Here is a 26,786-nt window from a genome sequence, read left to right on the forward strand (position 1 = left end):
GGCAGGCACAGGGATGCCGGCTGCCTGGCCCCGGGAGCAGGTGTGTTCAATGCTTCCACAGCTCACCACCTGGACTAGGTAGAGTTGAGAAGTCCAGATACTCCCCGAGACCAGGCACATGGATGAGAGCTCCAGAAGCCCCGAATCCCAGTGACGTATTCTCACAAGGTTTTGTTAGGATTAAAGGAGATAACCAATGCTCAGAGCTGACAGTGCTTGGCACAGGCAAGGCTCCCAATGAATGGTGGCCACAGTTGTGAGTAGTGACTGTGGATCAGGCCCCCTTCAGTGACTGGGCCTCCTGCTGATGCAAATGGGGTGGGATGGGAGCCAGCAAGCTGGGGCTTTGAGGGCTCGTGTGGCTTCTTACCAGGGATGGACTAAGCTAATGTAACCCTTCCTTTTTAAAAAAAAAAAAATTGTGTATTCATTTATTTTTGGCTGCTCTGTGTATAAGTTCCTGTGCGTGGGCTTTTCTCTAGTTTTGGTGAGCGGGGGCTACTCTCTGATTGTGGTGCACAGGTTTCTCGTTGTGGGGGCTTCTCTTATTGCAGAGCACGGGTTCTAGGCACGCAGGCTTAATTGCTGCGCAGCATGTGGGATCTTCCTGGACCAGGGCTCGAACCCTTGCCCCCTGCACTAGCAGGCGGGTTCTTAACTTCTGGACTGCCAGGGAAGTCCCTAGCCTTTCTTTTAACTAAGCCCCACGTTCTGATTTTCCCAAGCCACTGGCCCATTTTGCGGTCAAGTGAAAAGAACGTAAGACTAAGACTTCAGACTAAGTTCTGACTCTACCACTGAGCAACCCATTTAACCTCTTCAGATACGCTTCCCTGCTCCATAGAGTAGGCATCAAATGAGAAAATGAAAGATCTATAAAAATGTCAAAGCCTTCTCCAACACACAGAAGTATTACTATGGGAAAAGGTTCTTTTGGGAACTCATTTGATGAGGCACCCTTGTGCTGCAAAGGTCCTAACGCTCAAAGGGTAAGTCTGACAGCACAGTTCTGTGACCCTAGAACACACAAGACTCAAGGACAGTAGAGAAAAAAGGGGAGGAGGATGAAATGATTCTAATAATGGTTCAAAAATGGTACCTGGGAGAGGGGAGAAAGCACGAAGTTTAGGGTTTGGATCAGTTCAGTTCAGTCGCTCAGTCGTGTCCGACTCTTTGCGACCGCATGAATCGCAGCACGCCAGGCCTCCCTGTCCATCACAAACTCCTGGAGTTTACTCAAACTCATGCCCATCAAGTTAGTGATGCCATCCAGCCATCTCAACCTCTGTCGTCCCTTTCTCCTCCTGCCCCCAATCCCTCCAAGCATCAGGGTCTTTTCCAATGAGTTAACTCTTCACATGAGGTGGCCAAAGTATTGGAGTTTCAGCTTCAGCATCAGGCCTTCCAATGAACACCCAGGACTTATCTCCTTCAGGATGGACTGGTTGGATCTCCTTGCAATCCAAGGGACTCTCAAGAGTCTTCTCCAACACCACAGTTCAAAAGCATCAACTTTTCAGCGCTCAGCTTTCTTCACAGTCCAACTCTCACATCCATGCATGACCACTGGAAAAATCATAGCCTTGACTAGATGGACCTTTGTTGGCAAAATAATGTCTCTGCTTTTTAATATACTATCTAGGTTGGTCATAACTTTCCTTCCAAGCAGTAAGCGTCTTTTAATTTCATGGCTGCAGTCACCATCTGCAGTGATTTTGGAGCCCCAAAAAATAAAGTCTGACACTGTTTCCACTGTCTCCCTATCTATTTCCCATGAGGTGATGGGACCAGATGCCATGATCTTAGTTTTCTGAATGTTGAGCTTTAACCCAACTTTTTCACTCTCCTCTTTCACTTTCATCAAGAGGCTTTTTAGTTCCTCTTCACTTTCTGCCATAAGGGTGGTGTCATCTACATATCTGAGATTTAAATCTCAACTCAATCACTTATTAGCCTGATGATGTAATTATTTAACCACATGGCACCTCAGTTTGCGAATCAGTAAAGTGGGAATAATAAAAAAAGTATTGAATGTTTCAGCGCAATAAGCACATGAAATATGACTTACCAATTGCCATCAAATGTGCATGGGTGTATCACTACCAGTGACCAAAGCAAATAGAGTTCCCCTTCCCACAGCATCTCTTTCCCCAGGGCTTTTTTGTTGGGGACTGGTTGAATCTCTGGAGACTTGGATAGAAGTTGCCTCTTAGTAGCTGCCTAACTGTAGGAAAGATACTTCTATTTTTTTCTCTTCCTGAGTTTCCTCCCCTTAAAATGAAGGGGCTGAACATGAAAAAGGAGATAACAAGGATTAATAATAGTAAGGATTGGAGAAAAGGGAATCCTTATGAACTGTTGTTGGGATTGTAGATTGGCATAGCCACTATAGAAAATAGTATGGAGGATCCTCAAAAAAATTAAAAGTAGAATGACCATAAGATCCAGTAATCCCACTTTGGGGATCCAAAGGAAATGAAAACACTAACTCGAGAAGATATCTGCACCCCCCACCAGGTTCAGAGCAGCATTGTTTATAATAGACAAGGCACAGAAATAACCAAGGTATCCAGCGATGGATGAGTGGGTAAAGCAGTTGTGGCATATATACACACAATGAGATATTATTCAGTCATTTAAAAAAGAACAACAACAAGAAGGAAATCCTGCCATTTGTGATAACATGGAGGGATCTTGAAGGCATTATGCTAAGTAAAATACATCACCAAGGAGGACAAATTCTGTGTGATCTCACTTATATGTGAAAACCAAAAAATAAATAAAAAATAGCTTAGAGCAAAAGAGATCAGATTAGTGGTTACCAGAGGCAGAAAGTAGAGGTAGGGGGGAATCCTGGAGGGTAGTTGAAAGGCACAAACTTCCATTTATAAAATAAATAAGTACTAATGATGTAACATGGGACTTCCCAGGTGGCGCAGTGGTAAAGAATCTGCCTGCCAATGCAGGAGACACAAGAGACGTGGGTTCAATCCCTGGGTCAGGAGAATCCCCTGGAGGAGGAAATGGCAGCCCACTGCAGTATTCTTGCCTGGGAAATCCCATGGACAGAGGAGCCTGGCGGGCTACAGTCCATGGGGTCTCAAAGAGTCCAACACGGCTGAGCACACACACAGCAACTATGAGGGATGTGATGTACAACACCATGACTATGGTTAACACTGCTGTATCATATACAGCAAAGCTAGGAGAGTAAATTCTAAGAGTTCTCATCACCAGGAGAAATGTTTTCCCTTTTCTCTTTTTATCTATCTGAGAAGATGTGTGTGAGCTGAACCTATTGTGATGATCATTTCACAATCTGTATAAATCAAACCATCATGCTGTATAGTGATACAGTGATACAGTCGGTTATTTCTCAATAAAATGGGTGGGGGCAGGTGCCGAGAATGAAGGGACTGTGACATCAGATCCTAACAGGTTTCAAGTTTTAGATTCTTTGTATTCTTGCCCTTGTAGGCTAGCCTTAACAGTCAATTTGTGGAGATTTCACTTTTTTTTTTTTTTACTGTGTCAGGAGGGAGGAGTGTGTGTGTGTGTGTGTGTGTGTGTGTGTGTGAACGGTTGGAGACACAGCAGACTCTGGCCTGCCCCGAACCCCACCCTCTGCAGGGACGGACCTGTCCGCCCACCTGCGGGGAGGAGAGCTGGTTGGAGCCCAGGAACCCAGCAGATGCAATTCCAATTTAGCAACATGAAGAAGTCCTCTCCAAGGCAACCCAGGCGAACACACCGCCCACTGGGCAGCACTAAAAATACACCCGCATGGTTTCCACGTCACACCTGAAGTAAAAATACATCCAACCGGGAGCTGCTGGCTTGGTCTCCCCCACCCCGCTCTGCTCTCTCCATCTGGTCCTTCGAGGGGAAGAGAGGGGAGGAGAGGAGGCGGGCTGGCTAAGCTCTTCCTTCACACTGGCTCCTCTGCCTCCGGGACCCTGGCAGCCCCCACCCTGCACACCCCGCCGGCAGAGCCCAGAGGAGGCGGGTCCCTTTGTAGCAACTAGAAACTGCCAGATGGCCAGAGCTGGTCTGGGTACCTCAGAGGAGTGAGTGGCTTCTGAACCCAAAGAGCACTTTAGGCTTGTGTCTCAGAACCCCCACTTGCTGCCTGTGGTCACTCATTCATTCGTCCCCATGCATTGATTCATCAAAGATTTATCCACCTTCTGCTGTGTGCCAGGCTGTGTGCTTGACCCTGGGGAATTCAGAGAGAAAACGAGATTGTGGATCAGAGGAGCTCCCCATGGAGTGAGGAAGAAGGCTGAGCACAAACAACTGTAGTCAGTCGAGTTTAACAATCGTCCTAAGGGAAAGAAAAATAAATGCTTACCAGCAGTGTTTTTTGGTTTAAAAAGAGGGTTTCGAGTTCTGATGAGTTACACTTTGCCTCTCCTCCTCCTCCTCTTTCTCTGCCTCTATTTGAATTGACACGTGGGCTTGTTTCCCTGCCAAATGAGTCAGTGGAGATGGAATTATACACTTATTGGAGTGGATAGCATCGACGTTGCTCTGAATTAAAAAAAGGTGCCCCCACGCCATTCCAGGGAAGTGGAACAAGTGTTAATTGATAGCTTCCTAAGTGCCAGCCACTCTGCACTATCCTACCTTTTCTCCTTTTCTCCTTGCGATAACCTCTGTGGTAGGTGGTATCATCCCCCTTCTATAAAAGAGGAAACTGAGGCTCAGAGACATTCAGTCACTTGCCCCAGAGTCATACAGCTAATTATCCGTCTCTGTAGACTGTGCTGGTTTCAGACCACCCAGCCCACTGAATTTGTGAGGTCAAAGTAGAACTCCCACCCCCAAGCACGACTCCTCTGGCGACTCAGAGGAAGCAATGACTTATCTGGCGGAGAGATCAGTCGGGTAGCCTTGGTACTAGGGCTGGCACTCTGAGCTAGGCTATTAAAAAAGACCTAGGCACAGGCATTTCAGGTGGAAGGATCAGCAGGGGCACGAACAGCCTGCTTTGCCTGAGCTGGTGAAGGGCGGGATACAGGTACAGGGGGCCGGGGGCCACCTGCTATCTGCCCAACCACCGCGTATTCCTCTGAGTCTTCAATTAGTGCTGAAAAGAAACCTGAGGCCACGCTGAGAAGCGCCTCATCTGATGATGCTGACTCTACTTCATCAACATCCAGGAGCGATGTCTCTGTACTTCTCAGACTGACTGCTGGTAATGGGCCTCCTGGCTGTGAAAGGGAAAGGGGCGGGGCCCGGGAAAGGGGCGGGGCCTCCGGCAAAGTGGCTCCAGGCTACTGACTCTGATTCTGTGGTCTCAGCTACCTCTGACATGGGGCACTAGAAATAAAAGGTCACAACGCCAGCCCCTGGGTAGAGTTTCCAGGGTGGTGGGCCTTCGGCAACTTGAGACCCCCACTGTGTGGGAGACTGGGTTGGGTGGCTGGTGAGCCGGTCATGTCACTGCTTGCCCTCCTTCACCCCACCTTTCTGGCCAGTGACTCATGCCCTCTGCAGAGGTCTGACCCTGACCAGGCCCTAGTCCCACTGCCTCATCTCTATAAGCCTCCACATTTCGGGACTCCCCCGGTGGTCCAGTAGCTAAGACTCTGAGCTCCCAGTACAGGGGCTCAAGGTTCGATCCCTGGTTGGGGAATTAGATCCCATTTACCATAACTAAAGATCCCGCATGCCGCAGCAAAGACCCAGTGCAGCCAAATAAATAAATGAATATTCTTTAGAAAATAAAAAAATAGAATAAAAATAAAAACCTCCACCTGGAAATTTTCCTCTCCTGCTCTACATTGCCTCCTCTGGACGGTCCAGTCTTAGGAAGTGCCTGGGGGCTCTGACATCCCGCCCCATCCCCATCGGAGGCGGCAGCCGAGGCTCAGGGAGGGTGAACGCTGAGACGGGGCTGTGAAGGAGCTGCAGGACAGGCCTGGAGGCTCCAAGGTCAGTGACAGGGAGTGGACAGCCAGGCAGGCTGCCGCACACATGGCTGGACCCGTAATTGAGGTCTGCAGTTCTGGCCAAGGTCACAAGGGGAGGGATGGCTGAGAGGCTCAGAAGTGACGGAGTGGCATGACTGTGAATCACAAAGTTTATCACCCAGAAAGAGAGCTCAGTGCTAATGTCTGCCCCTGCATGTGACCATCATCTCCCCTCCCCCAGCCCATGGGGCTCTGTTTCTCTCTACCTATCTGTTTTCGGTCTCTTGTGCTCTTTGCATTGTAGCCTCTGTAAAGCTCTATTCAAAAAAACTTTTTAAACTGAAGCATAGTTGACTTACAGTGTTGTGTTAGTTTCAGCTGTACAGCATAATGATTAAGTTTTATATATATATTCTTTTTCAGATTCTTTCCTCTTATAGGTTATTACAAAATATTGAGTGTAATTCCCCATGCTGTCCTGTAGGTCCTTGTTAGTTATCTACTGAAGCTCTATATTTTTGCATTCTTTCTTTTCCTATCTCTGCTTCTCTGTTTATGGTCCTCTGAGTAAGAAAGAAATGTTAAAAAAAAAACTTGTAAAAATCCAGGTTGTCCAAGGAGGAAGGAAGGGAAGCAGAAAAAGGTCTATTTGTCTTTCCTTGAGTCCTTTAGCAAAAGGCAATGAACTTCAGCCTTAGAAGGGAACTTTCAGTTAGATGTGAGTATAAAAATTACCAAGGAGGTTAGGGTCTCCATCCCAAAAGGTCTTTGGAAATATTAGTGAGATCTATCGGGCCATCTACATTATGAACATCTGTCTTGAGACAGGAAGGAATAAAATGCACAGCTGCCCAAGGATGTGCTCAGAAGATTCATCAGAAATGTGTGTCCAGTGCAGGGGAGTGGGGGGAGGACCTGGATCACTTTGCTCTCAAGAAAATCTGGGGCTTTGCCGAGGGGGTCTCGGCCTCTCTGCTGCTGGAGAGAGGGTCACATTCCATTCTGCAAAGGACTCAGCCAAGATCCTGCCCAGTTTATGGCAGGTGGGGTGTCCCCCAGGGGCAACCCCACACATCCTGGCCACAAATTGGGCATTCTAGACTGGCGAATTTGGGCGATGTAGAAAAAACAACAAGGCAGAAATGTCAGAAGTAATTAAACCAAATGATGGCTTAAACCCCTGTAGAAATCAACACATCCGGTTTAATCACCTTCTTAAGCTAGCACAAGACTGAGGGTCTGTGGAGAGGGGTTCTTTATTTCTTTGGATCGTTAGCAAGAAGCGCGTATCTTGAGCTTGCTTTTGGTTCAGATCCTCCTGGGGAGAGGTCTGATGTGGGTGGAGGTGGGGTGGGGGTGGGAGGTGGGGTGAGGACTCAGAAAAGAGAAAAGAAATAATAAAATCTTATTTGAGATCATCTCTCGTCCCCCGTGCCCGGCTCTGTCGGCACTCGGGGCGTCCCGCCCTCCCGGCACCCAGGCAGAGGCACAGTGCTGAATGTGCTAAATCAGGCCATTAGAGAAATTCATTTCTCTTTATTAGTCTGTGTCAAATCCTTTTTATTAGTGGCTGGAAACGACCTCTCTTCTGCAGTAAAATGTCATGCCGGTTCACTCCTTTTATTTGTTCTGCACCGACGAGGCTCAAACTCTCCCTGAATTAGTGCGGTGAGATTTATTTCCTCCAAATTTTGAACGGCTTAAGAGAGATTGGGGTGGAGGGGGCGGCCAGGCGGGAGGCAACGCGGGGAGAAGAGTGGAGAGGGATCAGGGAGGGGGAAGGTGAGCTCTTCTGGAGGTCAGGTGTCCTCGACTCTTTGGAAAGAAAGCCTAATGGCCATCTTTCACATCTCGATCGTCAGCATCTGGGCACTGGAGACCAAGTCTCCACGTTTCTGCTGCCAGCCTCTCAAGGGTACTGATCCACAGTGGGTGAGATCTGGACAGTGGGAAGTGAAACTCCTTAAAACTCATTTTCTAGTTGGAGAGGGTGAAGCTCAGGGAATGTCAAGAATGGCAGCATCAGTATCCCACCCATAACTGGAAATCCCTCTTCCCCATCCCATGCCTGGATCAGATTGGCCATTCATGTCCTGGGTGGCTAATGTGTCCAGCTCCCATGGTCCCTGCCCTAGCCACTGTGTCCTCCACACCAGGGCCAAAATAAGGCTACTGGAAAGGACTCCTGGAGGGTGGCTTCTAGCCTCTTCCCCAACTTTATGGGATGACATTGGAGGGTAACTTAGAGATAGAAATCAATGCTTAGGCAGGTGTAGGATGGGCCACTGGGGAAGGGGCTGCGGAGTGGGCTGGGAACAGCCTTCAAGATGCCCATGGCATCAACGCAGCCATGGAACAAACAGCTGAGTCGTTGGGAAACTGAGCTTGCTTCTTGGGGCCCAGAGTGTCTCAGCAGCCCCCACACTTGGGGTTAGCAGGTAGCCATCCGGGTGATGGAAATATCCAGATGGATAAGCAGAGGAGCCACAGGCAGACCCACCAACCCTGCCCAGGGGTCATATGAGAAGCTGTGGGTTAGCACAGGTGTCATCCAAGCTCCTAGGTTCAGGGATCCTGGCAACAGGGTGGGTGTTCCACCCAGAGGTGGGAGGGTGGGATATGAAGGGAGGATTTGGGAGCTGAAAGTGCTGCTCAGGCCAGGAGGGGCTGGGGAGAGGGGCCATGGCAGCCATCAGGAAGCCTGCTCTGGGCTCCACGGTGCTCACTTCACTTGCAGGACCAGGATGGAAAGCAGGTTTTCTTCTACTGAGACTTTACAGAAGTCATAGAAAACACTTCCGGGTATGCCTTCGTCTCTCTCCCTCTCTCTCTCTCACACACACACACAAACACACCCCACAGCAGGGAGATCTGACCCCTCCTGGTGAGAGGTTTGTAAGATGGAACAGTGCTAGAGCTCTGCCCTAAAGGTGCACACTGTCCCCCAGTGGAAGGGACAGAGCTTCCACCCCAGTCCCTGAAAGCCCACTTCACTACGAGCCCTGTGATCTGCAAGTTCACCTCTTGGACTTCATCTCCTTCCATTCGCCTACCTTACTCTAGCCACACACACGCCTGGACTTTGTTCCAGACCCACGCCACACTCATTTCTATCCCACGTGCTTTGGTCCTCTCTTGCTTGGAACGCCCCTCCCTCAGACCTTTGCCTGAGTGCCTCTTCATCGTTGGAGGCTTCACCCAAATGCCACATCCTCAGAGAGGCCCTCCCTGACCACTCTCCTCTCCAAAGGGGCCGGGACAGTGGCCGAGGAGCCCGCCTCCTGCCCCCACCCCAGCCCCAAGGCTGGTGGCTGGGAGATGTAGCCACGGCAGCTCCCTCTTCCCCACCCTACATGCCACACTCACTGTGTACACAGAACACATGATGCTCGCACACACACTGCATACAAATAACATGTAGCATGCACACACATATTGCATATAATACAGGGCACATGCACGGTGTATTCACAGCACACGATCCCTGCACCCCAGCTTCATGCACACAACACATATGTGCATAGTCCCTCAGAGACACAACACCATGTGTGCATACAAATAAAAGTGCCCAGGACAGTCCACTGACACGCCACTCACACTTGCTCTCGCTGACAGCCTACATTCAACCCAGGTGCACATGAATGCACAGACACCCACACCCACCCACCCCCCCCACACACACACCCTATCCCCTCTCCTTCCAGCAGCTGCCCACCCTCCTTCCAACCCGTGAGAAAGGAACGTGCAGTGACCAGCGGCTGCCGTGGGGATGGGGGGGCGGGCTGCACCCCCACCACCTGGCACGATGCTGCGGATTATTAGTTCCTGGTAATTTAGTGCCCTTGTACAGAGTCGATTTGTGCCTTTCATTCCTAATTGATCTAGTGGCTGTTTAAATGGCAGCAGGCATCTGTTGAGAGTAGGAAGGTTCATAAGGCGCAATAATTCATAACACCGTCTGGAATTTGCCTTTCATGTCCCTCAGCTAAACCACTGCAGGGCTCTACTTAAATCACAGCCGCGGAGGCTTTCTTTGGTATTCCACTCAGGGCCAGGAGAATCTTGCATTAAACTGGGATCAGGTTAGATTAGACTATAATATGCTGCGGTATTAGTGGCTGCAAATGAAGACTTAGACTGGAGTTTAACCCCTTCACCTGCTTTTCTCTTTGTCTTCAGCGGCTGGCTGAGCAAACCCATTGTCTTCCCACCAGCTTCCTGAGGGGGCCAAATAGATCTTCCAGCAATCTGGAGGCTGCAGACAGGCTAGCCTCAGATAGTGACCCTTTTCCTCTTCATGCTACCACCCAGCCTGCAGCCTTGGAGCCCAGCTGTTTATGCATCAGCTCCCAAACCCAGGGTCAGGGCGGCAGTGTCCAGGCGCAACTCTGCCAAGCCAGGCGGCTCATCAGAGACAGGAGTTCACCTCCCCTCTGTGCCCCCTGCCCCCGAGCTTGGGTAGAATGACCAGCAGGTATGGGTTTGGGTGTGGATGGGTCTCAGCACTGTCTGCCTTTCTGTCCAGAATTATTAGAATCCCAGGATGGGACAGGCTCATCGGGGTTCCCCATCTGCCTACGAACACTCTGTAGGCTGGCTGTTCATTCCTTCTTGGCGTGGTTAATCACGTGTTCCTGCTGGAAGAAGCGTGGTGGGTTTTCCTCTTCAAGATTTCTTGTGCTTTCCAATATGGCAGCCACTAGCCACATGTTGCTACTTAAATTAAAATTAGAGTTAAAAATTCAAGGTCCTAGGCAAAACAGCCATTTTTTAAACTTTTTGTTTAGTATTCCAGTATTATAGCCAATGTAACAAGTTGTGAGAGTTTCAAGTGGACAGCAAAGGGACGCATCCATCCATGTACATGTATCCATTCTCCCCCAAACTTCCCTCCCATTCAGACTGCCACATAACACTGAGCAGAGTCCCCAGTGTTCTACATTAGGTCCTTGTTGGTTATCCATTTTCAGCACAGCAGTGTGTACCTGTCCATCCCAAACTCCCTAACTATCCTTCCTCCCATTCTGCCCCCGCCAGCAGTCAGAAGTTCATTCTCTGTGAGTCTGTTTCTGCTTTGTAAGTCAGTTCATTCATATCATCACAACAGCCATGTTTTAAGTGTCCACTGGTCTCAGTTAGTTGGTGGAGATTGTAGAACCTTTTCATCTTTGCAGGAAGTTCTGCTGGGCAGTGCTGGCCGCAGCAGCCCCGTTAGCAGGAGCCTGGGGACCAGGCCTGACACATGCTTTCTCCTCTCCCAGCAAACAGATTTTCATCAAAAAGAAAGGAGCCAGATTTCGTGGTCCCAGGGGACTTCAGTGAGAAGCCAGAGAGGGATGTGCATATGTTTTTGAGAACCCCAGTGAAGGGAATAGGGCTCCAGAGTCCAGTATCAACACCCATGTAAGCACATGCACAGGTGCTGGGTGTGAAGACAGAGCTGTTCACTCAGGCTGCAGAGAAATAAGACTGAGATACACTTACATATGCAAATGATGTCTCACACATAACATACATATGTATTCAACAAATGTTTATTCGGATCACGTTCCACTGCTAGACTCGGCAGAGAGTGAAGAATACGATGGGCTTGCTTCCTGCCCTCATGGAGCTGACAGTCTAGTGAGGAAGGCAGGTGTGTGTAGGTTTCGGGGTGGGGCAGTCAGGGCAGCTTCCCAGAGCTGGTGATGTGGAAGCCAAGACCCGGAGAGCGGCCAGGTCAGCACTTCAGCTTACATCCATCCATCACAGAACCACCTGTGTCGCCAAACACGCTCACACTCACATATTCTTCATTCATCAGTTCATTGTCAGTCACCAAATATGTGTTAAGTGCCTGCTGTGAGCGTCAGGACAAGGTCCTAAGGATACAATGATCATTGAGACAGGGACAGTCTTGGGGAGAAACAGTGGCCAAGTAATGATGCGTATTATTATTTAATTGCAGTTGTGCTAAGTGGGTGTTGATGGAAGTGTGTAGGGAGGTGTCACCTGTAAGTGGGGTGTCTGACCTAAACTGAGTAAGCCAGCAGAGGCAGGATGGATGAGGACATCTGCCCACCATGTGTGACGAGTAGCCAGGTCCACACACCTTCCTCCCTGCTCTCCCCCCACCTCCCCAACCCCCATCAACACTTGCCAACACACAGGTACTGCCCTTGGCTGAGTCTATACAGCCAAGTGTGGATCTGTGACCTGCGATGAATGTTTACATCCAGGGCTTTTCTGCACACTTCCCATATTTCTTCCTTCCAGTGTTGACCTTGAGCCCGAAATGGACACCTACCTCTTTGAAGGGATATACCCAGCATCTCCCATCAAATATCCACACAATTTATCTAGACAAAGAGAACAGTTAGGTTCCCAGTAGGGGAGGAACAGAAGCCACTGAGGCCCCAGGAATGAGGAGGTCGGATCCTCCGTGCCAGGGTGTGAAATGCTGCTGTCCCGACGGACCGTGGGGACCAGGACCTTCCTCCAGTAGTGGGACCCTGGGAGAAGAGGTGACAGGAAGGTGGGATGGGCCTCTGAAGGCTTCTGAGCTCTGATGGCAGCAGGTCTCTGAGTGCGCATGTGTGAGCTCTCACTGTCCCCACAGGCATCCTCTTTTCCCGCTCCTGACGCTGCTGTTTGAGAAATGTGAACAGGCCACCCAGGGCTCTGAGTGCATCACGTCCGCCAGCTTCGATGTGGACATCGAGAACTTTGTCCACCAGCAGGAGCAGGAACACAAGCCCTTCTTCAGCGATGACCCGGAACTGGACAATCTGGTAAAGACCCTCCAACCCCCACCCTGGCTAGGGTCGTCCTGGCCTCTGATCCCCTCCAAATGCCCCAAAAGCAATGCTTTCATTCATTCATTCAGCAAAGAAATGTTTTTCCCCACTGTGGGCAGGCCTTGGTGTTCCAGCAGCTGAGAACCTTTAACCAAGAGTTGCACTCACTGGTGATGCTGCCAAAGCTTTCCCTTCCTCCTCCCCCGCAGCACCAGCGTCACCTCCCCCCCTCTTGCAGTGCAGACGAGAGAAGGGGAGGGCCATGGCATCCAGAATGTTCTGAGGGCTGGAATCCTGGCCTGTTGGGAAATCCGTCTTGGGCTGCCCAGAGAGGAGCTGATGGCCATGTGCTACATTGTGAAGGAGGAGGGTGACATGCATATTCAAGCACATCAGTGGATAGGAAGACTGGAAGCAACAGATGAGAAGACCAGCTTCTCTACTGAGAAGACCAGCAGATGTCCTGCCCATTTAGGATACAGTAGATCAGGCTCCCAAGCCTAGCTTTTCATCCAGATCATCACTACAGCTTTAAAAAGTACATGCTCCTGGGCCCCTCCACCTGGAAACCAGGATTCAATAAGTTTAGTGGGACTTGCACATGTACATTTTTAAAGGTTTCCCAGACAACTTCAATCTTCAATAGAGCTTGGGAGCCACTAGATTAGACGATACTCTAACTCTTCGTCTAGCCCTGGGAATCCTGCTGAGAAAAGAGCCGTGGAGAGACCGCTCTATTTGTTCATCATGACAACAGTTGTCCTGGGATTATTAATCATGATTCTTGATTTTGCTGTGGGTGGATTATCCAGATCGTGCACAGTGAATTTGGAAACTGAAAATATGTCTTCCATAAGTTGATTGATTATAGAGCTGACCTCCATTCAGAATTTAGTTAGTACCTACTCCCCAAAGGGAAACAGATTTAGAAAAGCCAGTGTGACTCCAGGAAGGAAGGAAGAAACACACACACACACACACACACACACACACTGCATCTGCAGAGCAGACTTAAATGACTTGGGTATTTTTCTGTGTTGTGAATGACCCACCCCTCTGCTTCTCTCAGGAGTTGAATATGATACTTTATGGAGTCCAGGAGAGCTACCAGGAGAGGCTCCCCTCCTTGGCCTGGAAATCTATGAAGTGTTATGGTGCATTATGATACAGGGCAGAGGATACGCACGTGGTCAAGGTCAGGAGCATTAGTGCAGGTTTCTGAGAGCCCCAGACGCACCTCTGCTCGACTCCTGGCTGTGACTGAGCTAACATCCTTTCCGGTAACACAGTCCCCCATCTCTCAGGTCCCCTGGGACAGCAGTCCCCATGCACGTTCTCCATTTGGTTGGGTAGTTAGTGCAGGCAGACTTGCCCCTGCCCTGCTGTTCATCTGATCAGAATCTCAAAACCACAATTGTGAATCAGGTCTTTAGAAGCTACCCCTGCAGCAGGCATGGGGCCAGGAGGTAAGGCAGCCGTTTGTGTGGGAGCTGGAATGAACACTCCCTTCACTTGACCCCCAAAAGAAGCTGAGGCCTCAACTGGCAGGAAATACCTAAAATAGGCTGAATAATATGAAAGAATATAACCTTCTTCAGAAGTAGGAGTCCTGGCGAAACAAACCTTGCAAACTTGCCCGCTGCCATCTGCCAGGTGAGCTCTGGAAGACATCTCCCCCTCCCAGCCCCAGGACAGCCTCTAGTCTACTGAGTTGGCCAGAAAGTTCATTTCGATTTTTCCATAAGATGTAGTGGAAAAACCTGGAAAACAAACTTTTTAGCCAACCCAAGAGTACAGCCTGGAAATACCAAAAAGTGACCATCTCCATGCTCTCCCCTGGACCACACTACCTGGGTCTCTCAGGGGTCTGTTCACTCAAAGACTCAGATTTCTTCATCTAATCCAGCAAAACGTGGTAGTGTCCACTATGTGCCATGCCTGATCTGAGGGTGGGGTTGCCATAGGAGCTGCCCCAGTTGCCCCAGACCCCTGGTGGAGACAGCAGGTGGAGCACCTGGGCTTCTATCCCAAGTGATGGGCTGGGAGTGGTCCACTCATGGAGCAGGCTTTGCACAGCCCACCCCCTCACATGGACCCGGAGGAATTTACCTGGGGGAGTTGGCCACAGTCAATGACTGATGGATGGATCGATTATTTAAATGGAGGTGGTTGAAGAAACCAAGGACCTGAGGCCAAGCTCACCCTCTGGGTGGCTTTGATGACAGCTCCTTTGAAGCTCAGTTTCCCCATCTGTAGAGCCAGTACACCTGTCTCCTGTGACATAAAAAATTAACGCCAGGACTAGTGGAACTAAATGGGCTTTGAAAATGCGTGGCATCCAGAAGGTTAAGGTCAAATGCAGTATCACTAAGGCCAGGCATTCCAGCTGCCTCACCTCACCTCCAGGCCATCAAGAGACATGTGGCTGAGGGCCTGAAACCTTCCGGGGATGGGGGGTGGGGGGGGTGGGGGCGCTGGGATCAGGCAGTGCCCTTTGCCATCCCACGTGTGGTCCTGTGTCGGGAGCGGGGAGGTGAGGAGGCCGACCACAGGAGCCATCATTAGAACAAGAGTCGTGCAGCCGGCACTGCCGAGATGCACATAATTAGAAATTAGAAAAAGGTCAGATCGCGTCATTATCAGCTCAATCAGCTGCCGAGTGCCACAGCCAGTTAATTTGGCATCTGTATTTTTTACAACCCCGCACACGTAGCCCAGCGGACTGTAACTCTTTATCCGGACAGATATACTGCGCAGCGGAGCAGGGACATAAAATGAGACCCCAAGCAAATGAGCTGAGATAATTGAGAGATTTATTTTTTATATATATGTGTGTCAGGGCGGCTTTCCTTTGCCCTTGAATGTTGACTTTCACAGATGGGCTTGTAACGAGGACACTGGGATCCCCCCGAACTGTCCCACCCTGGATCCTGAAGCGGGGCTCAGATCCTGCCTCCTCCCCAGCCCCACCAGGCCTACCACCCCTCAGGATTCAGGTCTTCCCCCCTCCTGCTGGTCCCTCTCCTCCCATCCAAGCAAATCGCTGTGTCCACCTCCCTGGCTCCCGAGATCTCCTGGACAGGTTCCCATGGGAACCACAGCTGACGAAGCCCTCCCAGAGCTGCTCAGAGACCGGAGAGATTCCTAGAGCATAGGTTTCTGAGTAAACTTCCCTTCCCGGTTAGCCAGCTGCCAGAATAGAAATTTATAATCATAAAATGCTGGGGGAAAACCCCAAGCGTAGAGAGCAGCGTGTCCATTTTACAGATGGGGACACTGGAGTCCAGAGAAGGGTGGTGACTTGTTAGCGCCCAGATCTGCTGACTCCTTCCACTCCATCACCCACCTCTCTGCTTCCCCGGGGGCAGCAGAGCCCTCATTTATAAATAAGCATCTCACAAAACATAAGCCTGATAAGAAAGGTGAAGAGGAGTGCAAGTCTGAGTAATAAAAACATATGACATTAATTATAAAAAATTTAAAAAATTAAATAAGCATCTCTCCTGCTGGTACACGCACTCCCTGACCCTCTCCACCTCCCCATTTCAGTACCATGCGGGTGGCTTTCCCCTGGTTAGCTCCCCCAGGGACACCCTCCCCCAGCCCTGGCTCCAATTCCCATACACACACACCCCAGCACTCACCAACCCTCTGTCACCTGGCCCATTGATCCCCTATTTGGGCCCAGCAGCCTCTGACTGGCAGTTGGTACAGTTTGTAAAATTTGCAAGTTCCCCAAACCCCTTTGAAAGGCAAAAGCTTTTTGTTTTATAAAATCTGATTTACGGGCCCCCAGTGCAGGGCCGAGGTTTTATATATTATGCAAGATTTCAAACCGAGGCTGTAAAACGTACGGTTTCAGTTTCATGCATGGAATTTTTTTATGTGTAAATTTTTTAACATTTATGGGGCACGTTTTAATGAGACTCTGGTGGGGCTCACGGGACAGATCAGAGCTGCCTGATCGCAAAGCCAGCTCCAACATGGGGCCCCCCAGGCCCCTGGGCCCTCTCTGAAGGGGGTGGGGTGCAGAGGCCAGAGGTCGCAAATATGGAGACACGTGAAGGAGGCAGGCTGGAGCCGTGGGTCCACAGGGACCCCAGGCAGCACCCCTTCAGAGAGTCATTCCCTCCTGCCTTCTATCCAGACCTTCTTCACCTCGACGGGAGCAGAAAATCCCACAAGACCCCAGAACAGGGAAAGGAAATAATAATCAAAGCCAGTAATAAATAACATTTATAGCATACTTACTGTGTGCCAGGTGCCGTCGTCCTAAACACTACACCTGTATTATCTTATTTAATCCTCTTTTCAGACCCACAAGGCACAGATTATTACTATCCCTATTTTAAGATGAGGGGGCTTAAAGATGAGAGAAGCCTGGTGGCTCAGACGGTAAAGATTCTGCCCGAAGCACAGGAGAACCAAGTTCAATCCCTGGGTCGGAAAGATGCCCTGGAGAAGGGAATGGCTACCCACTCCAGTATTCTTGCCTGGAGAATTCCATGGACAGGGGAGCCTGGCGGGCTGCAGTCCACGGGGTCTCAAAGAGTTGGGCAGGACTTTCACTAAGATGAGGATCTTGTGACATGAGGTGAAATCATAGCTCAAGATCACACAGCTCGTACGTGAGTCAAACACAGGCGCGGAGCCCTGGCCCACGCTCAGCAATTATGCGGCCCTAGACTCCAGCTTCTCTTAGTACTCCCTCTGCATTCATCTTTAGTTCCTTTCTGGCCAGATCTCTTCCATCCTCAGTATGATGTTGAGGGAGTTGCTGTTGTCATCCCATTTTACAGATGAGAACGAGGAAATGCAGAGGTCATGTGAATCCTGCTGAGCATCCCAGAAGGTGGAGGGCCCCAGACTCAGCCTCCAAAATCCACTATTTCCTAGCACCCAGCTCTGCTATTTAATTCTCGAGATAGCCCTGGGAGGGGTTATCATTATAACCACTTTACAGAAGGGAGAATCCAAGACTGAGAACCCTGTAGTCACTAAGTTTACAGAGCTGGGATTTGTCTAGCTCCTGAAGCCCACCTCTTTTTCCTGAACCACAAGGCCTCTCCAAAGTCTGAGGATGAGGCAGGGGAAGTGCCACATTGTGGCTTAAAAGTATTTAATGTGTCCTGCGTGGCAGCCTTCCTAAGAACTTGTCCTGTCCCCAAGTCATCTGGCAGTCTCCAGCCCCTGGTCTTCACCTTTCTCCCATGTTCCAGGCCTTGTTCCAGGGACCCCACCCTTCCAACTGCTCAGGCCGGGCTGGGCTGGCCTGGAAAAATTCCCAACTAGATTTTAGCTTTGGCTGCCCTAGTGACACGCAGGAAGCACTTCAGAGCACTTCAAGGAATGCATGTTTACCAATCCCTTCATCTGTACGTGAAGCAGACTATTCCAGCTTCCCAAATGGCAGAAGAAGGAGAGGGAAAAAGGAGTCTGCCCTCCAGGGCAGAACTACTCCCTAATTGCTGCCTGGAATTTCACAGGTTACCTAATCCCTGAGTCTTGATCTCCTGTTCCCCAGGAGAATGATAACCTTGCCTGTGGGTCCCCAAGTTTATGCGACTCAAATGAGGTAATGGAGAGAGAAGCGTTTTGCATATTGTAAAGTGCTATGTGCATAAATGCCTTGAAAGGCAAGGATTTATTATTATCAAAGGAAGAGGTCTTTATCAAATGAAGAGGTCAAAATCTTACAAGAGAGGCCACTTTTCAGAAAAGTGCTTGATGGAGGAAGGAGGGGCATGTTGGTGCAAATAATCGACATACAACACAGTTACTGTGTGCCCAGGATACGTGTGTACATGGTTTCATTCAATGTTCACAACAGCTCTTCAGTGTAAGTGTTATTGATCAGCTTACATGTTACAGATGAAGTGAAAGGTCTGGTTCAAAATACTCAGACAGGAAATAATAGATTTAGGACATCACACCATGGGACGTTTCAGAAAAAGAGAGGCCCTCATCCTGTGGACTTTGCTAACTTGTGAGGCCGTGCAGGCTTCCCAGGTGGCCCTTGTGTTAAAGAATCCACCTGCCAATGCAGGAGACCTAAGTGACGCAGGTTCAGACTTTAGCGATCCCTGGTTTAGGAAGATTCCTTGGAGGAGGAAATGGCAACCCACTCCAGGATCCTTGCCTGGAGAATCCCATGGACAGAGGAGCCTGGCGGGCTACAGCCCATGGGGTCACAAAGAGTCAGACACAACTAAAGCGACTCAGCATACAGGTATGTGGGGCCCATGTGCTGTGATATGATACTAACATGTAAGATTGCATCTTGTTTTGCTTTAGTGAAGCATGCTACTTAGAAGAGGAGGGCTGTTTTTTTAATTAGTATTTTGAAAGAGAAGGGTGGGGAGAGAAGCTAAAAGATGAAGCCAAACTGGGAGAAAAGGAATTAAGGATACATTCATCACAGTTGATGATGATATTAAATTAAATGGAACTGTTCATTGCACTAGAAGATTTGGAATAACCTTTTACATGACATCGATCACTTAGGGAAATAGTTTAATACGCCAGAGTTTTATTCTGATTTAGAGGCAAAAACCCAAAATTGCATTAGAAATAAGATAGAGGATGATTCGCAAATCATAAATATAGAAAAAAAATTGGGGATGATTATTTTTCCACTCTCTGAAAATGGAATAGCAATAGAAAAGCCAACAGGATATTAGAAATCATTAAAAGAGGTTGCAAAAATGTATATGCCTTTGGTTCCCTGTGGTTTATAAAGCACTTTCACATTATTATCTCTTTTAGCCCTTATCAAATCCTGTGAGTCAGGGATGAGGAAGACTGAGGCTAAGGGAAGTCATGGAATTAGCCCAATGTCACTCAATCTGTAAACAGTAGTCCTGGACTCAAATCTGGGCTGACGGTAAATCCCACAGGCTTTGTGCTATACCAGGCAGCTGCCCCATATTAATGGCATTGCCCACTTTTTTCTCTAATACTGAATAGATCCTACATATTCATTGCCTTGGAATACCATTGTGATTTACTCTATGTTCTTAAATCTTTAAACCAAGTCTGTTATCTCATAAAAAAGTAATCCTTCACCTGTGCTTTATTAAACCAAAAGGTAGGTCCACTTTCGGCCACTGTGCATCAGATCTGATTTAAACACATTGCACACGTATTTCATCTGAGCAAAGCTATTTTGGATAGATTTTACTTTTTATTTTGTTCTAATTAATTGTATTTTCTGATTCTTTTTGCATAAGAAGTATTTCTTGACTATAGGTATGTGTACTTTCCTCTGTGTGTGTGTATGTGTGTGTATTCACGGGAAGATTTTAAAGTGAGTAAATGTTAATTGAAAAGGAAAAATAGTCCGGTTAAGGAAAGCTCGGAGAAAGAGGAAAGAAGAAATGAAAGGATGGAAGGAAGAAGGAACAGAGGGAGGAAAAAAAGAAGAAAGGTTTAAGGAATTAGGATTATTTTGGCTGGAGAAGACAAAGCTGACTGGCTTCTTATTTGAGTGAGAGGTCTTGTGCAGTGTTTGGCATTTAATGAGACTTACTATTTGTTGAAAGAATAATGTTAAATTAAGGGAGGTTGTAGGGACTTCCCTGCTGGTCCAGCGGCTAAGACTCCACCCTCCCGATGCAGGGGACCTAGGTTTGATCCCTGGTCAGGGAACCAGATCCCACATGGTGCAACCAAGACCTGGCTCAGACAAATACATAAATATTTTTAAAAATTATGAGAGATTGTACTGCTGGAGGCGCTAGATGTTCTTGGTGCCTATAGAGAGCTGCTGTTCAGTCGCTCAGTCGTGTCCAACTCTTGGCTACCCCATGGACAGCAGCACACCAGGCTTCCCTGTCCTTCACCATCTCCCAGAGCTTGCTCAAACTCTTGTCCATTGAGCCGGTGATGCCATCCAACCATCTCATCTTCTGTCATCCCCTTCTCCTCCTGCTTTCAATCTTTCCCAGCATCAGGGTCTTTTCTAATGAGTCAGCTCTTTGCATCAGGTGGTCAAAATATTGAAGCTTCAGCTTCAGTATCAGTCCCTCCAATGAATATTCAGGACTGATTTTCTTTAGGATTGACTGGTTGGATCTCCTTGCAGTCCAAGGGACTCTGTAGAGTCTTTTCCAGCACCACAGTTCAAGAAACATCAGTTCTTCAACGCTCTGCTTTCTTTATAGTTCAACTTTCACATTCATACATGACTACTGGAAAAACCATAGCTTTTCCAAGGAGCAAGTGCCTTTTAATTTCATGGTTGCAGTTACCATCTACAGTGATTTTAGAGCCCAAGAAAATGAATTCTTTCACTGTTTCCATTGTTTCCCCATATGTTTGCCATGAAGTGATAGGATCGGATGCCATGATCTTCGTTTTTCGAATGTTGAATTTTAAGCCAGCATTTTCACTTTCCTCTTTCACTTTCATCAAGAGGCTCTTTAGTACCTCTTCACGTTCTACAATAAGGGTGATGTCATTTGTATATCTGAAGTTATTGATATTTCTCCTGACAATCTTGATTCCAGCTTGTGCTTCATCCAGTCCAGCATTTTGCATGATGTACTCTGCATATAAGCTAAATAAGCAGGGTGTCAATATACAGCCTTGACATACTCCTTTCCCAATTTGGAACCAGTTCATTGTTCCATGTTCAGTTCTAACTGTTGCTTCTTGACCTGCATACACGTCAGGTAAGGTGGTCTGGTATTCTCATTTCTTGAAGAATTTTCCACAGTTTGTTGTGATCCACACAGTTAAAGACTTTAACATAGTCAATGAAGCAGAAGTAAATGTTTTTCTGAAACTCTCTTGCTTTTTCTATGATCCAATAGATGTTGGCAATTTGATCTCTGGTTCCTCTGCCTTTTCTAAATCCAGCTTGAAAGTTCTGGTTCACATACTGTTGAAGCTATGCTTGGAGAATTCTGAGCATTATTTTGCCCACTTATGAAATGAGTGCAATTGTGCGGTAGTTTGAGCATTCTTTGGCATTGCCTTTCTTTGGAATTGGAATGAAAACTGACTTTTTCCAGTCCTATGACCACTGCTGAGTTTTCCAAATTTGCTGGCATATTGAGTGCAGCACTTTCACAGCATCATCTTTTAGGATTTGAAATATTCAGCTGGAATTCCATCACCTCCACAGGCTTTGTTCATAAAGATGCTTCCCAAGGCCCACTTAACTTCACACTCCAGGATGTCTGGCTCTAGGTAAGTGATCACACCATCATTGTTATCTGGTTATTAAGATCTTTTTTTTTTTAATAGCTCTTCTATGTATTCTTGCCACCTCTTCTTAATATCTTCTGCTTCTGTTAGGTCCATACCATTTCTGTCTTTTATTGTGCCATCTTTGCATGAAATGTTCCCTTGGTATCTCTAATTTTCTTGAAGAGATCTCTAGTCTTTCCCATTCTATTGTTTTCCTCTCTTTCGTTACATTGATCACTGAGGAAAATATACAGTTGTCAGTTTCTGCCTCTGAGTGACACTTCATGTAATTCTCCAAGAGTCTTTAATTAGCCAAGCACAATCCCTGCCCCGATAAAGAAAGCTGATCACTGAAGAATTGGTACTTTTGAATTGGGTGTTGGAGAAGACTCTTGAGAGTCCCTTGGACTGCAAGGAGATCCAACCAGTCCATCCTAAAGGAAATCAGTTCTGAATATTCACTGGAAGGACTGATGCTGAAGCTGAAGCTTCAACACTTTGGTCACCTGATGCGAAGAACTGACTCATTAGAAAAGACCCTGATGCTGGGAAAGATTGAAGGTGGGAGGAGAAGGGATGTCAGAGGATGAGATAGTTGGATGGCATCACCGACTCAGTGAACATGAATTTGAGTAAACTCTGCGAGTTGGTGATGGACAGGGTGGTTTGGCTTGCTGCAGTTCATAGGGCAAAGAGTCGGACACGACTGAGCAACTGAACTGAACTGAATCCCTACCTATCGGACAATCCAGATGAGAGTCTGGGGGCTCCTCTGTCACTCTCCACTTGAAACGCTGATGAAGCTCAGAGAGGGTGTGGCCATGACTTTTAGTCACACAGATTACTGCTCAACACACGTGGCCGTGGGAGTCTCGGGGAGCGATGCCCTTGCTAGTCTTCCTGGGCATCAAAATGTTGGCCAAAAGCTAGGAGGGTGGGATTAAAGAAAGATGCCTCTACATGCCTTTTGTCAGCATAAATCATCTTGGAAGGCAAGCAGCCACTCTTTTCTTTTTGTTTTTTATTTTGATGTAACAGTAGATTCACATGCAGCTGTAAGAATTAGTATAGAGAAGTCCTGATTCCCTTTCTGCATGGCTAGAGAACAGTTTCACAGCCAGGAAATGACAATGGTATGTCCACCAAACTTACTCAGATTTCACTAGTTTTACATACAGTCATAGCAATCTGTGTGTGTGTATGTTTAGTTTGTGCCACTTTATCACATGTGTATTCATGGAGACACTATGATTGTCAAGATACAGAGCAGTTCCTCCCTCCCTCCCCCACCATACCCCCTAGCAATCACTGCTCTGTTCTCTATCTCTAAAATTTAGTCATTTAAAGAATGTTCTGTATATAAAAAAAGAAGAAAAGAATGTTATATAAATGGCATTATGTATATAGCCTGAGACTGGCTTTTTTTCTCAGCATCACTCCCTTTAAATGCATCCAAGCAGTTGAGTATATTGGTAGTTTGTTTTTGTTGCTAAGTATAATTTCATGATACAGATGTCCCATAGTTTCTCTATCCATTCACCTGTTGAAGTATATTTTGGTTGTTTCCAGCTTGGGGGTTATTAAAAATAAGATTTCTTTGAATATACAAGTTTTGAGGTGAACACATGTTTTTATTTCTCTGGGATAAATGCCCAAGAGTGCAACTGCTGAGCTGGATGGTATATATTCAGTTTTGTAAGAAACTATTCTGCTGTTTTCCAGAGTGGCTGGACCATTTTTCATATCCGCCAGTTACACATGAGTGATCCAGTTTCTAATTCCTTGCCAATATTTAGCGTTATCTCTATTTTTAATGTTAACCACTCTGATAGGTGTGTGGTGACATCTTACTGTGGTTTTAAGTTGCATTTCCCTGATGATGCATGCATGTTGCTAAGTCACTTCAATCGTATCTCTTTGTGACCCCATGGACTGTAGCCCGCCAGGCTTCTCTGTCCGTGGGATTCTCCAGGCAAGAATACTGGAGTGGGTTGCCATCCCCTCCTCCTGGGGATCTTCCCAACTCAGGGATAGAACCTGGGTCTCCTGCTTTGCAGGAAGATTCTTTACCGTTTGAGCCGCCAGAGAAGACCCTTCCCTGATAATTCTAAACATCTTTTTGTGTGGCTATTTGCCATCTATGGATCCTCTTCAGTGAAATGTCTGATGTTGTCTTTTGCCCATGTTCTAATTGGATTGCTTGTTATTTTACTGGTTAGTTTTGAGAGTTCTTTCTATATTCTAGATATAAGTCCTTTGTCATGTACGTGTTTTTCAGATATTTTCTCCTGTTCTGTAGTTTGTCTTTTCATCTTCTTCACAGGGTCTTTTGAAGAGCAAACATTTTACACTTTGATAAGGTTCAATTCATCAAGTTTCCCTTTTCTGGGTCATGTTTTTGGTGTCAAATCTAAGACTTCTTTGCCTAGCCCTCTCTCCTGACTATTTTCTCTTGTGTTTTATTTTTTTCTTAAAAATTTTACAGTTTTATGCCTTACATTTTGGTCTTTGAGTTAATTTTTGTGTAAGATGTGAAAATCACTGTTTTGCTTGTGGATGTCCAATTGCTCCAACATTTTTATTTGAAAAGTGATTTGGCCATATCTACCATGAGCAGGGAGGCCTGGCGTGCTGCGATTCATGGGGTCGCAAAGAGTCAGACACGACTGAGCGACTGAACTGAACTGAACTGAACCATAAGCCAAAAGAATGTCCATAGATTTTTTTTTTTTTTTTTCTGATCACTTTTGGGATGTTGTCCTAAGGAAATAATGAAGAAGCATTAATAAGCTGTAAAGTTGGAAAATAGCCACTTACCATTTTTTATAAAGTTGAAAAATTGGAATTAACCTTAATTCTCAACAATAAGGAATTGGCTAAGTAGGGCACAAAAATGGAATGATATGTTATTGCTGTGTTAGTCACTCAGTCGTGTCTGACTCTTTGGGACCCCATGGACTGAAGCCCACCAGGCTCCTCTGTCCGTGGAATTCTCCAGGCAGCAATACTGGAGTGGGTTGCCATTCCCTTATCCAGAGGATCTTTCTGACCCAGGGATTGAACCCATGTCTCCTGCATTGCAGGCAGATTCTTTGCCATCTGAGTCACAGGGAAGTCCCATGGAATTTTTATTATGTTTTTCATTATTTTATTATATTATTATCTTTATTATTGCATGGAATGGTATGCAATAATTTAAAATATATTTACTCAATAACTTTTACCCATTCGAGAACTGTATACTCAGTATCCACATGTGTTAATAACCATGATAACAGGATGAGCAAATTAGACGCCACTTCTCCCTTCTAGAAGCCTATAGGCTAGAAGCAAGAATAGAGAAAACAATGTTGCCACTTAGAAAAATACATGCGGTAAACTAAGGGGAAACACAGGAAACAAAATTGCATGTACAAAGTGACTGAAACTATGTTGACATATGTGCATGTGAAACCCCCCCAAAAAACTCATCATTTTTTAGGGTGATTGGATCAAGGGCAGCCTTTTTCATCCTCTATGTTTCTTACCTCCCACAGTGCTTTCTTTTTATAATAATAGCAACAATAAAAAGAAAAGCTTCAATTGAGAAATAGCCTCTTGCCTTGAAAGGTTAGGAAGGTCCATTTGAAGAGGCGGCAGGCTCACATACAACCTCCCGAAGGGCATGGAAAAAGCCATCGCAGACAGTTGAGTATCCCAGCGCCCAGCTCAGTCACGATGGATGATGCGGTCAGTCAACGGGCACTGATGGGGTGTCTGCACGGTGACTGGCGTCACATGAGGCACTCAGACCACGCCTTTAAGAATAGCCGGTCCCTGACCTCTTGGGGCTCTTACAAGGAGCCCTGATCTCTGCCTTCCTCCTGCCTGTTCAGGGCCACGCCCTTCGCGTCATGTCCTTCCCTCAGATGCTCCTTCTGCAAACCTACAAGCTGTCAGGAAGGGCGTCATTGCCCCCAGCTGTCAGACAGTGAGGTGCAGAACTTGCGCACTTGACCAAGGCCACACAGACAGGCAGGCGCAGAGCTGGAGACATGGCCTGCCATCTCTAAGCCTGTTCTCAGAATAGCACATCTGCCTCCAGACAGCTATGATAACAAGAGGCTCAAAAAAGTAAACAGGGGCTTCCCTGGTGGTCCAGTGGATAAGACTCTGCCTGCCAATGCAGGGCATATGGGTTCAATCCCAGGCCTAGGAAGATTCCACATGCCTCGGGGCAGCTAAGCCCGTACCCCACAGCTACTGAAGCCCAGGTGCCTAGAGCCTGCACTCTGCAACAAGAGAAGCCACTGCAATGAGAAGCCCATGCACCGCAACTAGAGAGTACCCCCTCTCACCGCAACTAGAGAAAACCTGCATGCAGCGACAAAGACCCAGGGTAGCTGTGTATAGATTTTTTAAGTTAAAAAACCCCCAAAACTGTGCATTTAAGAACACAAGCTAGCAATCAGCATGTACCCACAGAAAGAATTTAAATCCTACTTCGTCAGAGCAGGAACGGGCTTCTCTCTCCTGCTGTGCTTGGGGTTTGAGGGTCAAGGCAGTGAGGGGGCTGGAATCCAGACACACCTGGGCTCACCTGTCCTCCCTCTCCGCAGATGGTGAAGGCGATCCAGGTGCTAAGAATCCACCTGCTGGAGCTGGAGAAAGTCAATGAACTCTGCAAGGACTTTTGTAACCGGTACATCACCTGCCTCAAAACCAAGATGCACAGTGATAATCTGCTCAGGAACGACCTCGGGGGGCCCTACTCCCCCAACCAGCCCTCCATAAACCTTCACTCACAGGTAACACAGAGCACTCAGTCCTCTCTCCTAGCCAGGCTCCAAAGCCAGGTATCAGAAGGTCCCGTGGAGACCTAGGAAAATGGTTTAGAGTCACTGGATCCTTTCATCATGAGATC

The 26,786-nt window shown here is 47.5% G+C and overlaps 1 protein-coding gene across 4 annotated transcripts in view; it reads left to right on the forward strand.

Moving 5' to 3' along the window:
* Window positions 1-26,786, forward strand: part of PKNOX2 (PBX/knotted 1 homeobox 2) — a 289,146-nt gene that overhangs the window by 225,368 nt on the left and 36,992 nt on the right. For all 4 annotated transcript variants that reach the window (XM_065937335.1, XM_065937338.1, XM_065937336.1 and 1 more), the window contains 2 exons: window positions 12,514-12,685; window positions 26,482-26,670. In XM_065937335.1, coding sequence (XP_065793407.1) covers window positions 12,514-12,685; window positions 26,482-26,670 — 361 coding nt within the window. The remainder of the gene's footprint in view (window positions 1-12,513; window positions 12,686-26,481; window positions 26,671-26,786) is intronic.

Source organism: Muntiacus reevesi, chromosome 5, assembly GCF_963930625.1.
Source record: "Muntiacus reevesi chromosome 5, mMunRee1.1, whole genome shotgun sequence".
NCBI lineage: Eukaryota > Metazoa > Chordata > Mammalia > Artiodactyla > Cervidae > Muntiacus > Muntiacus reevesi.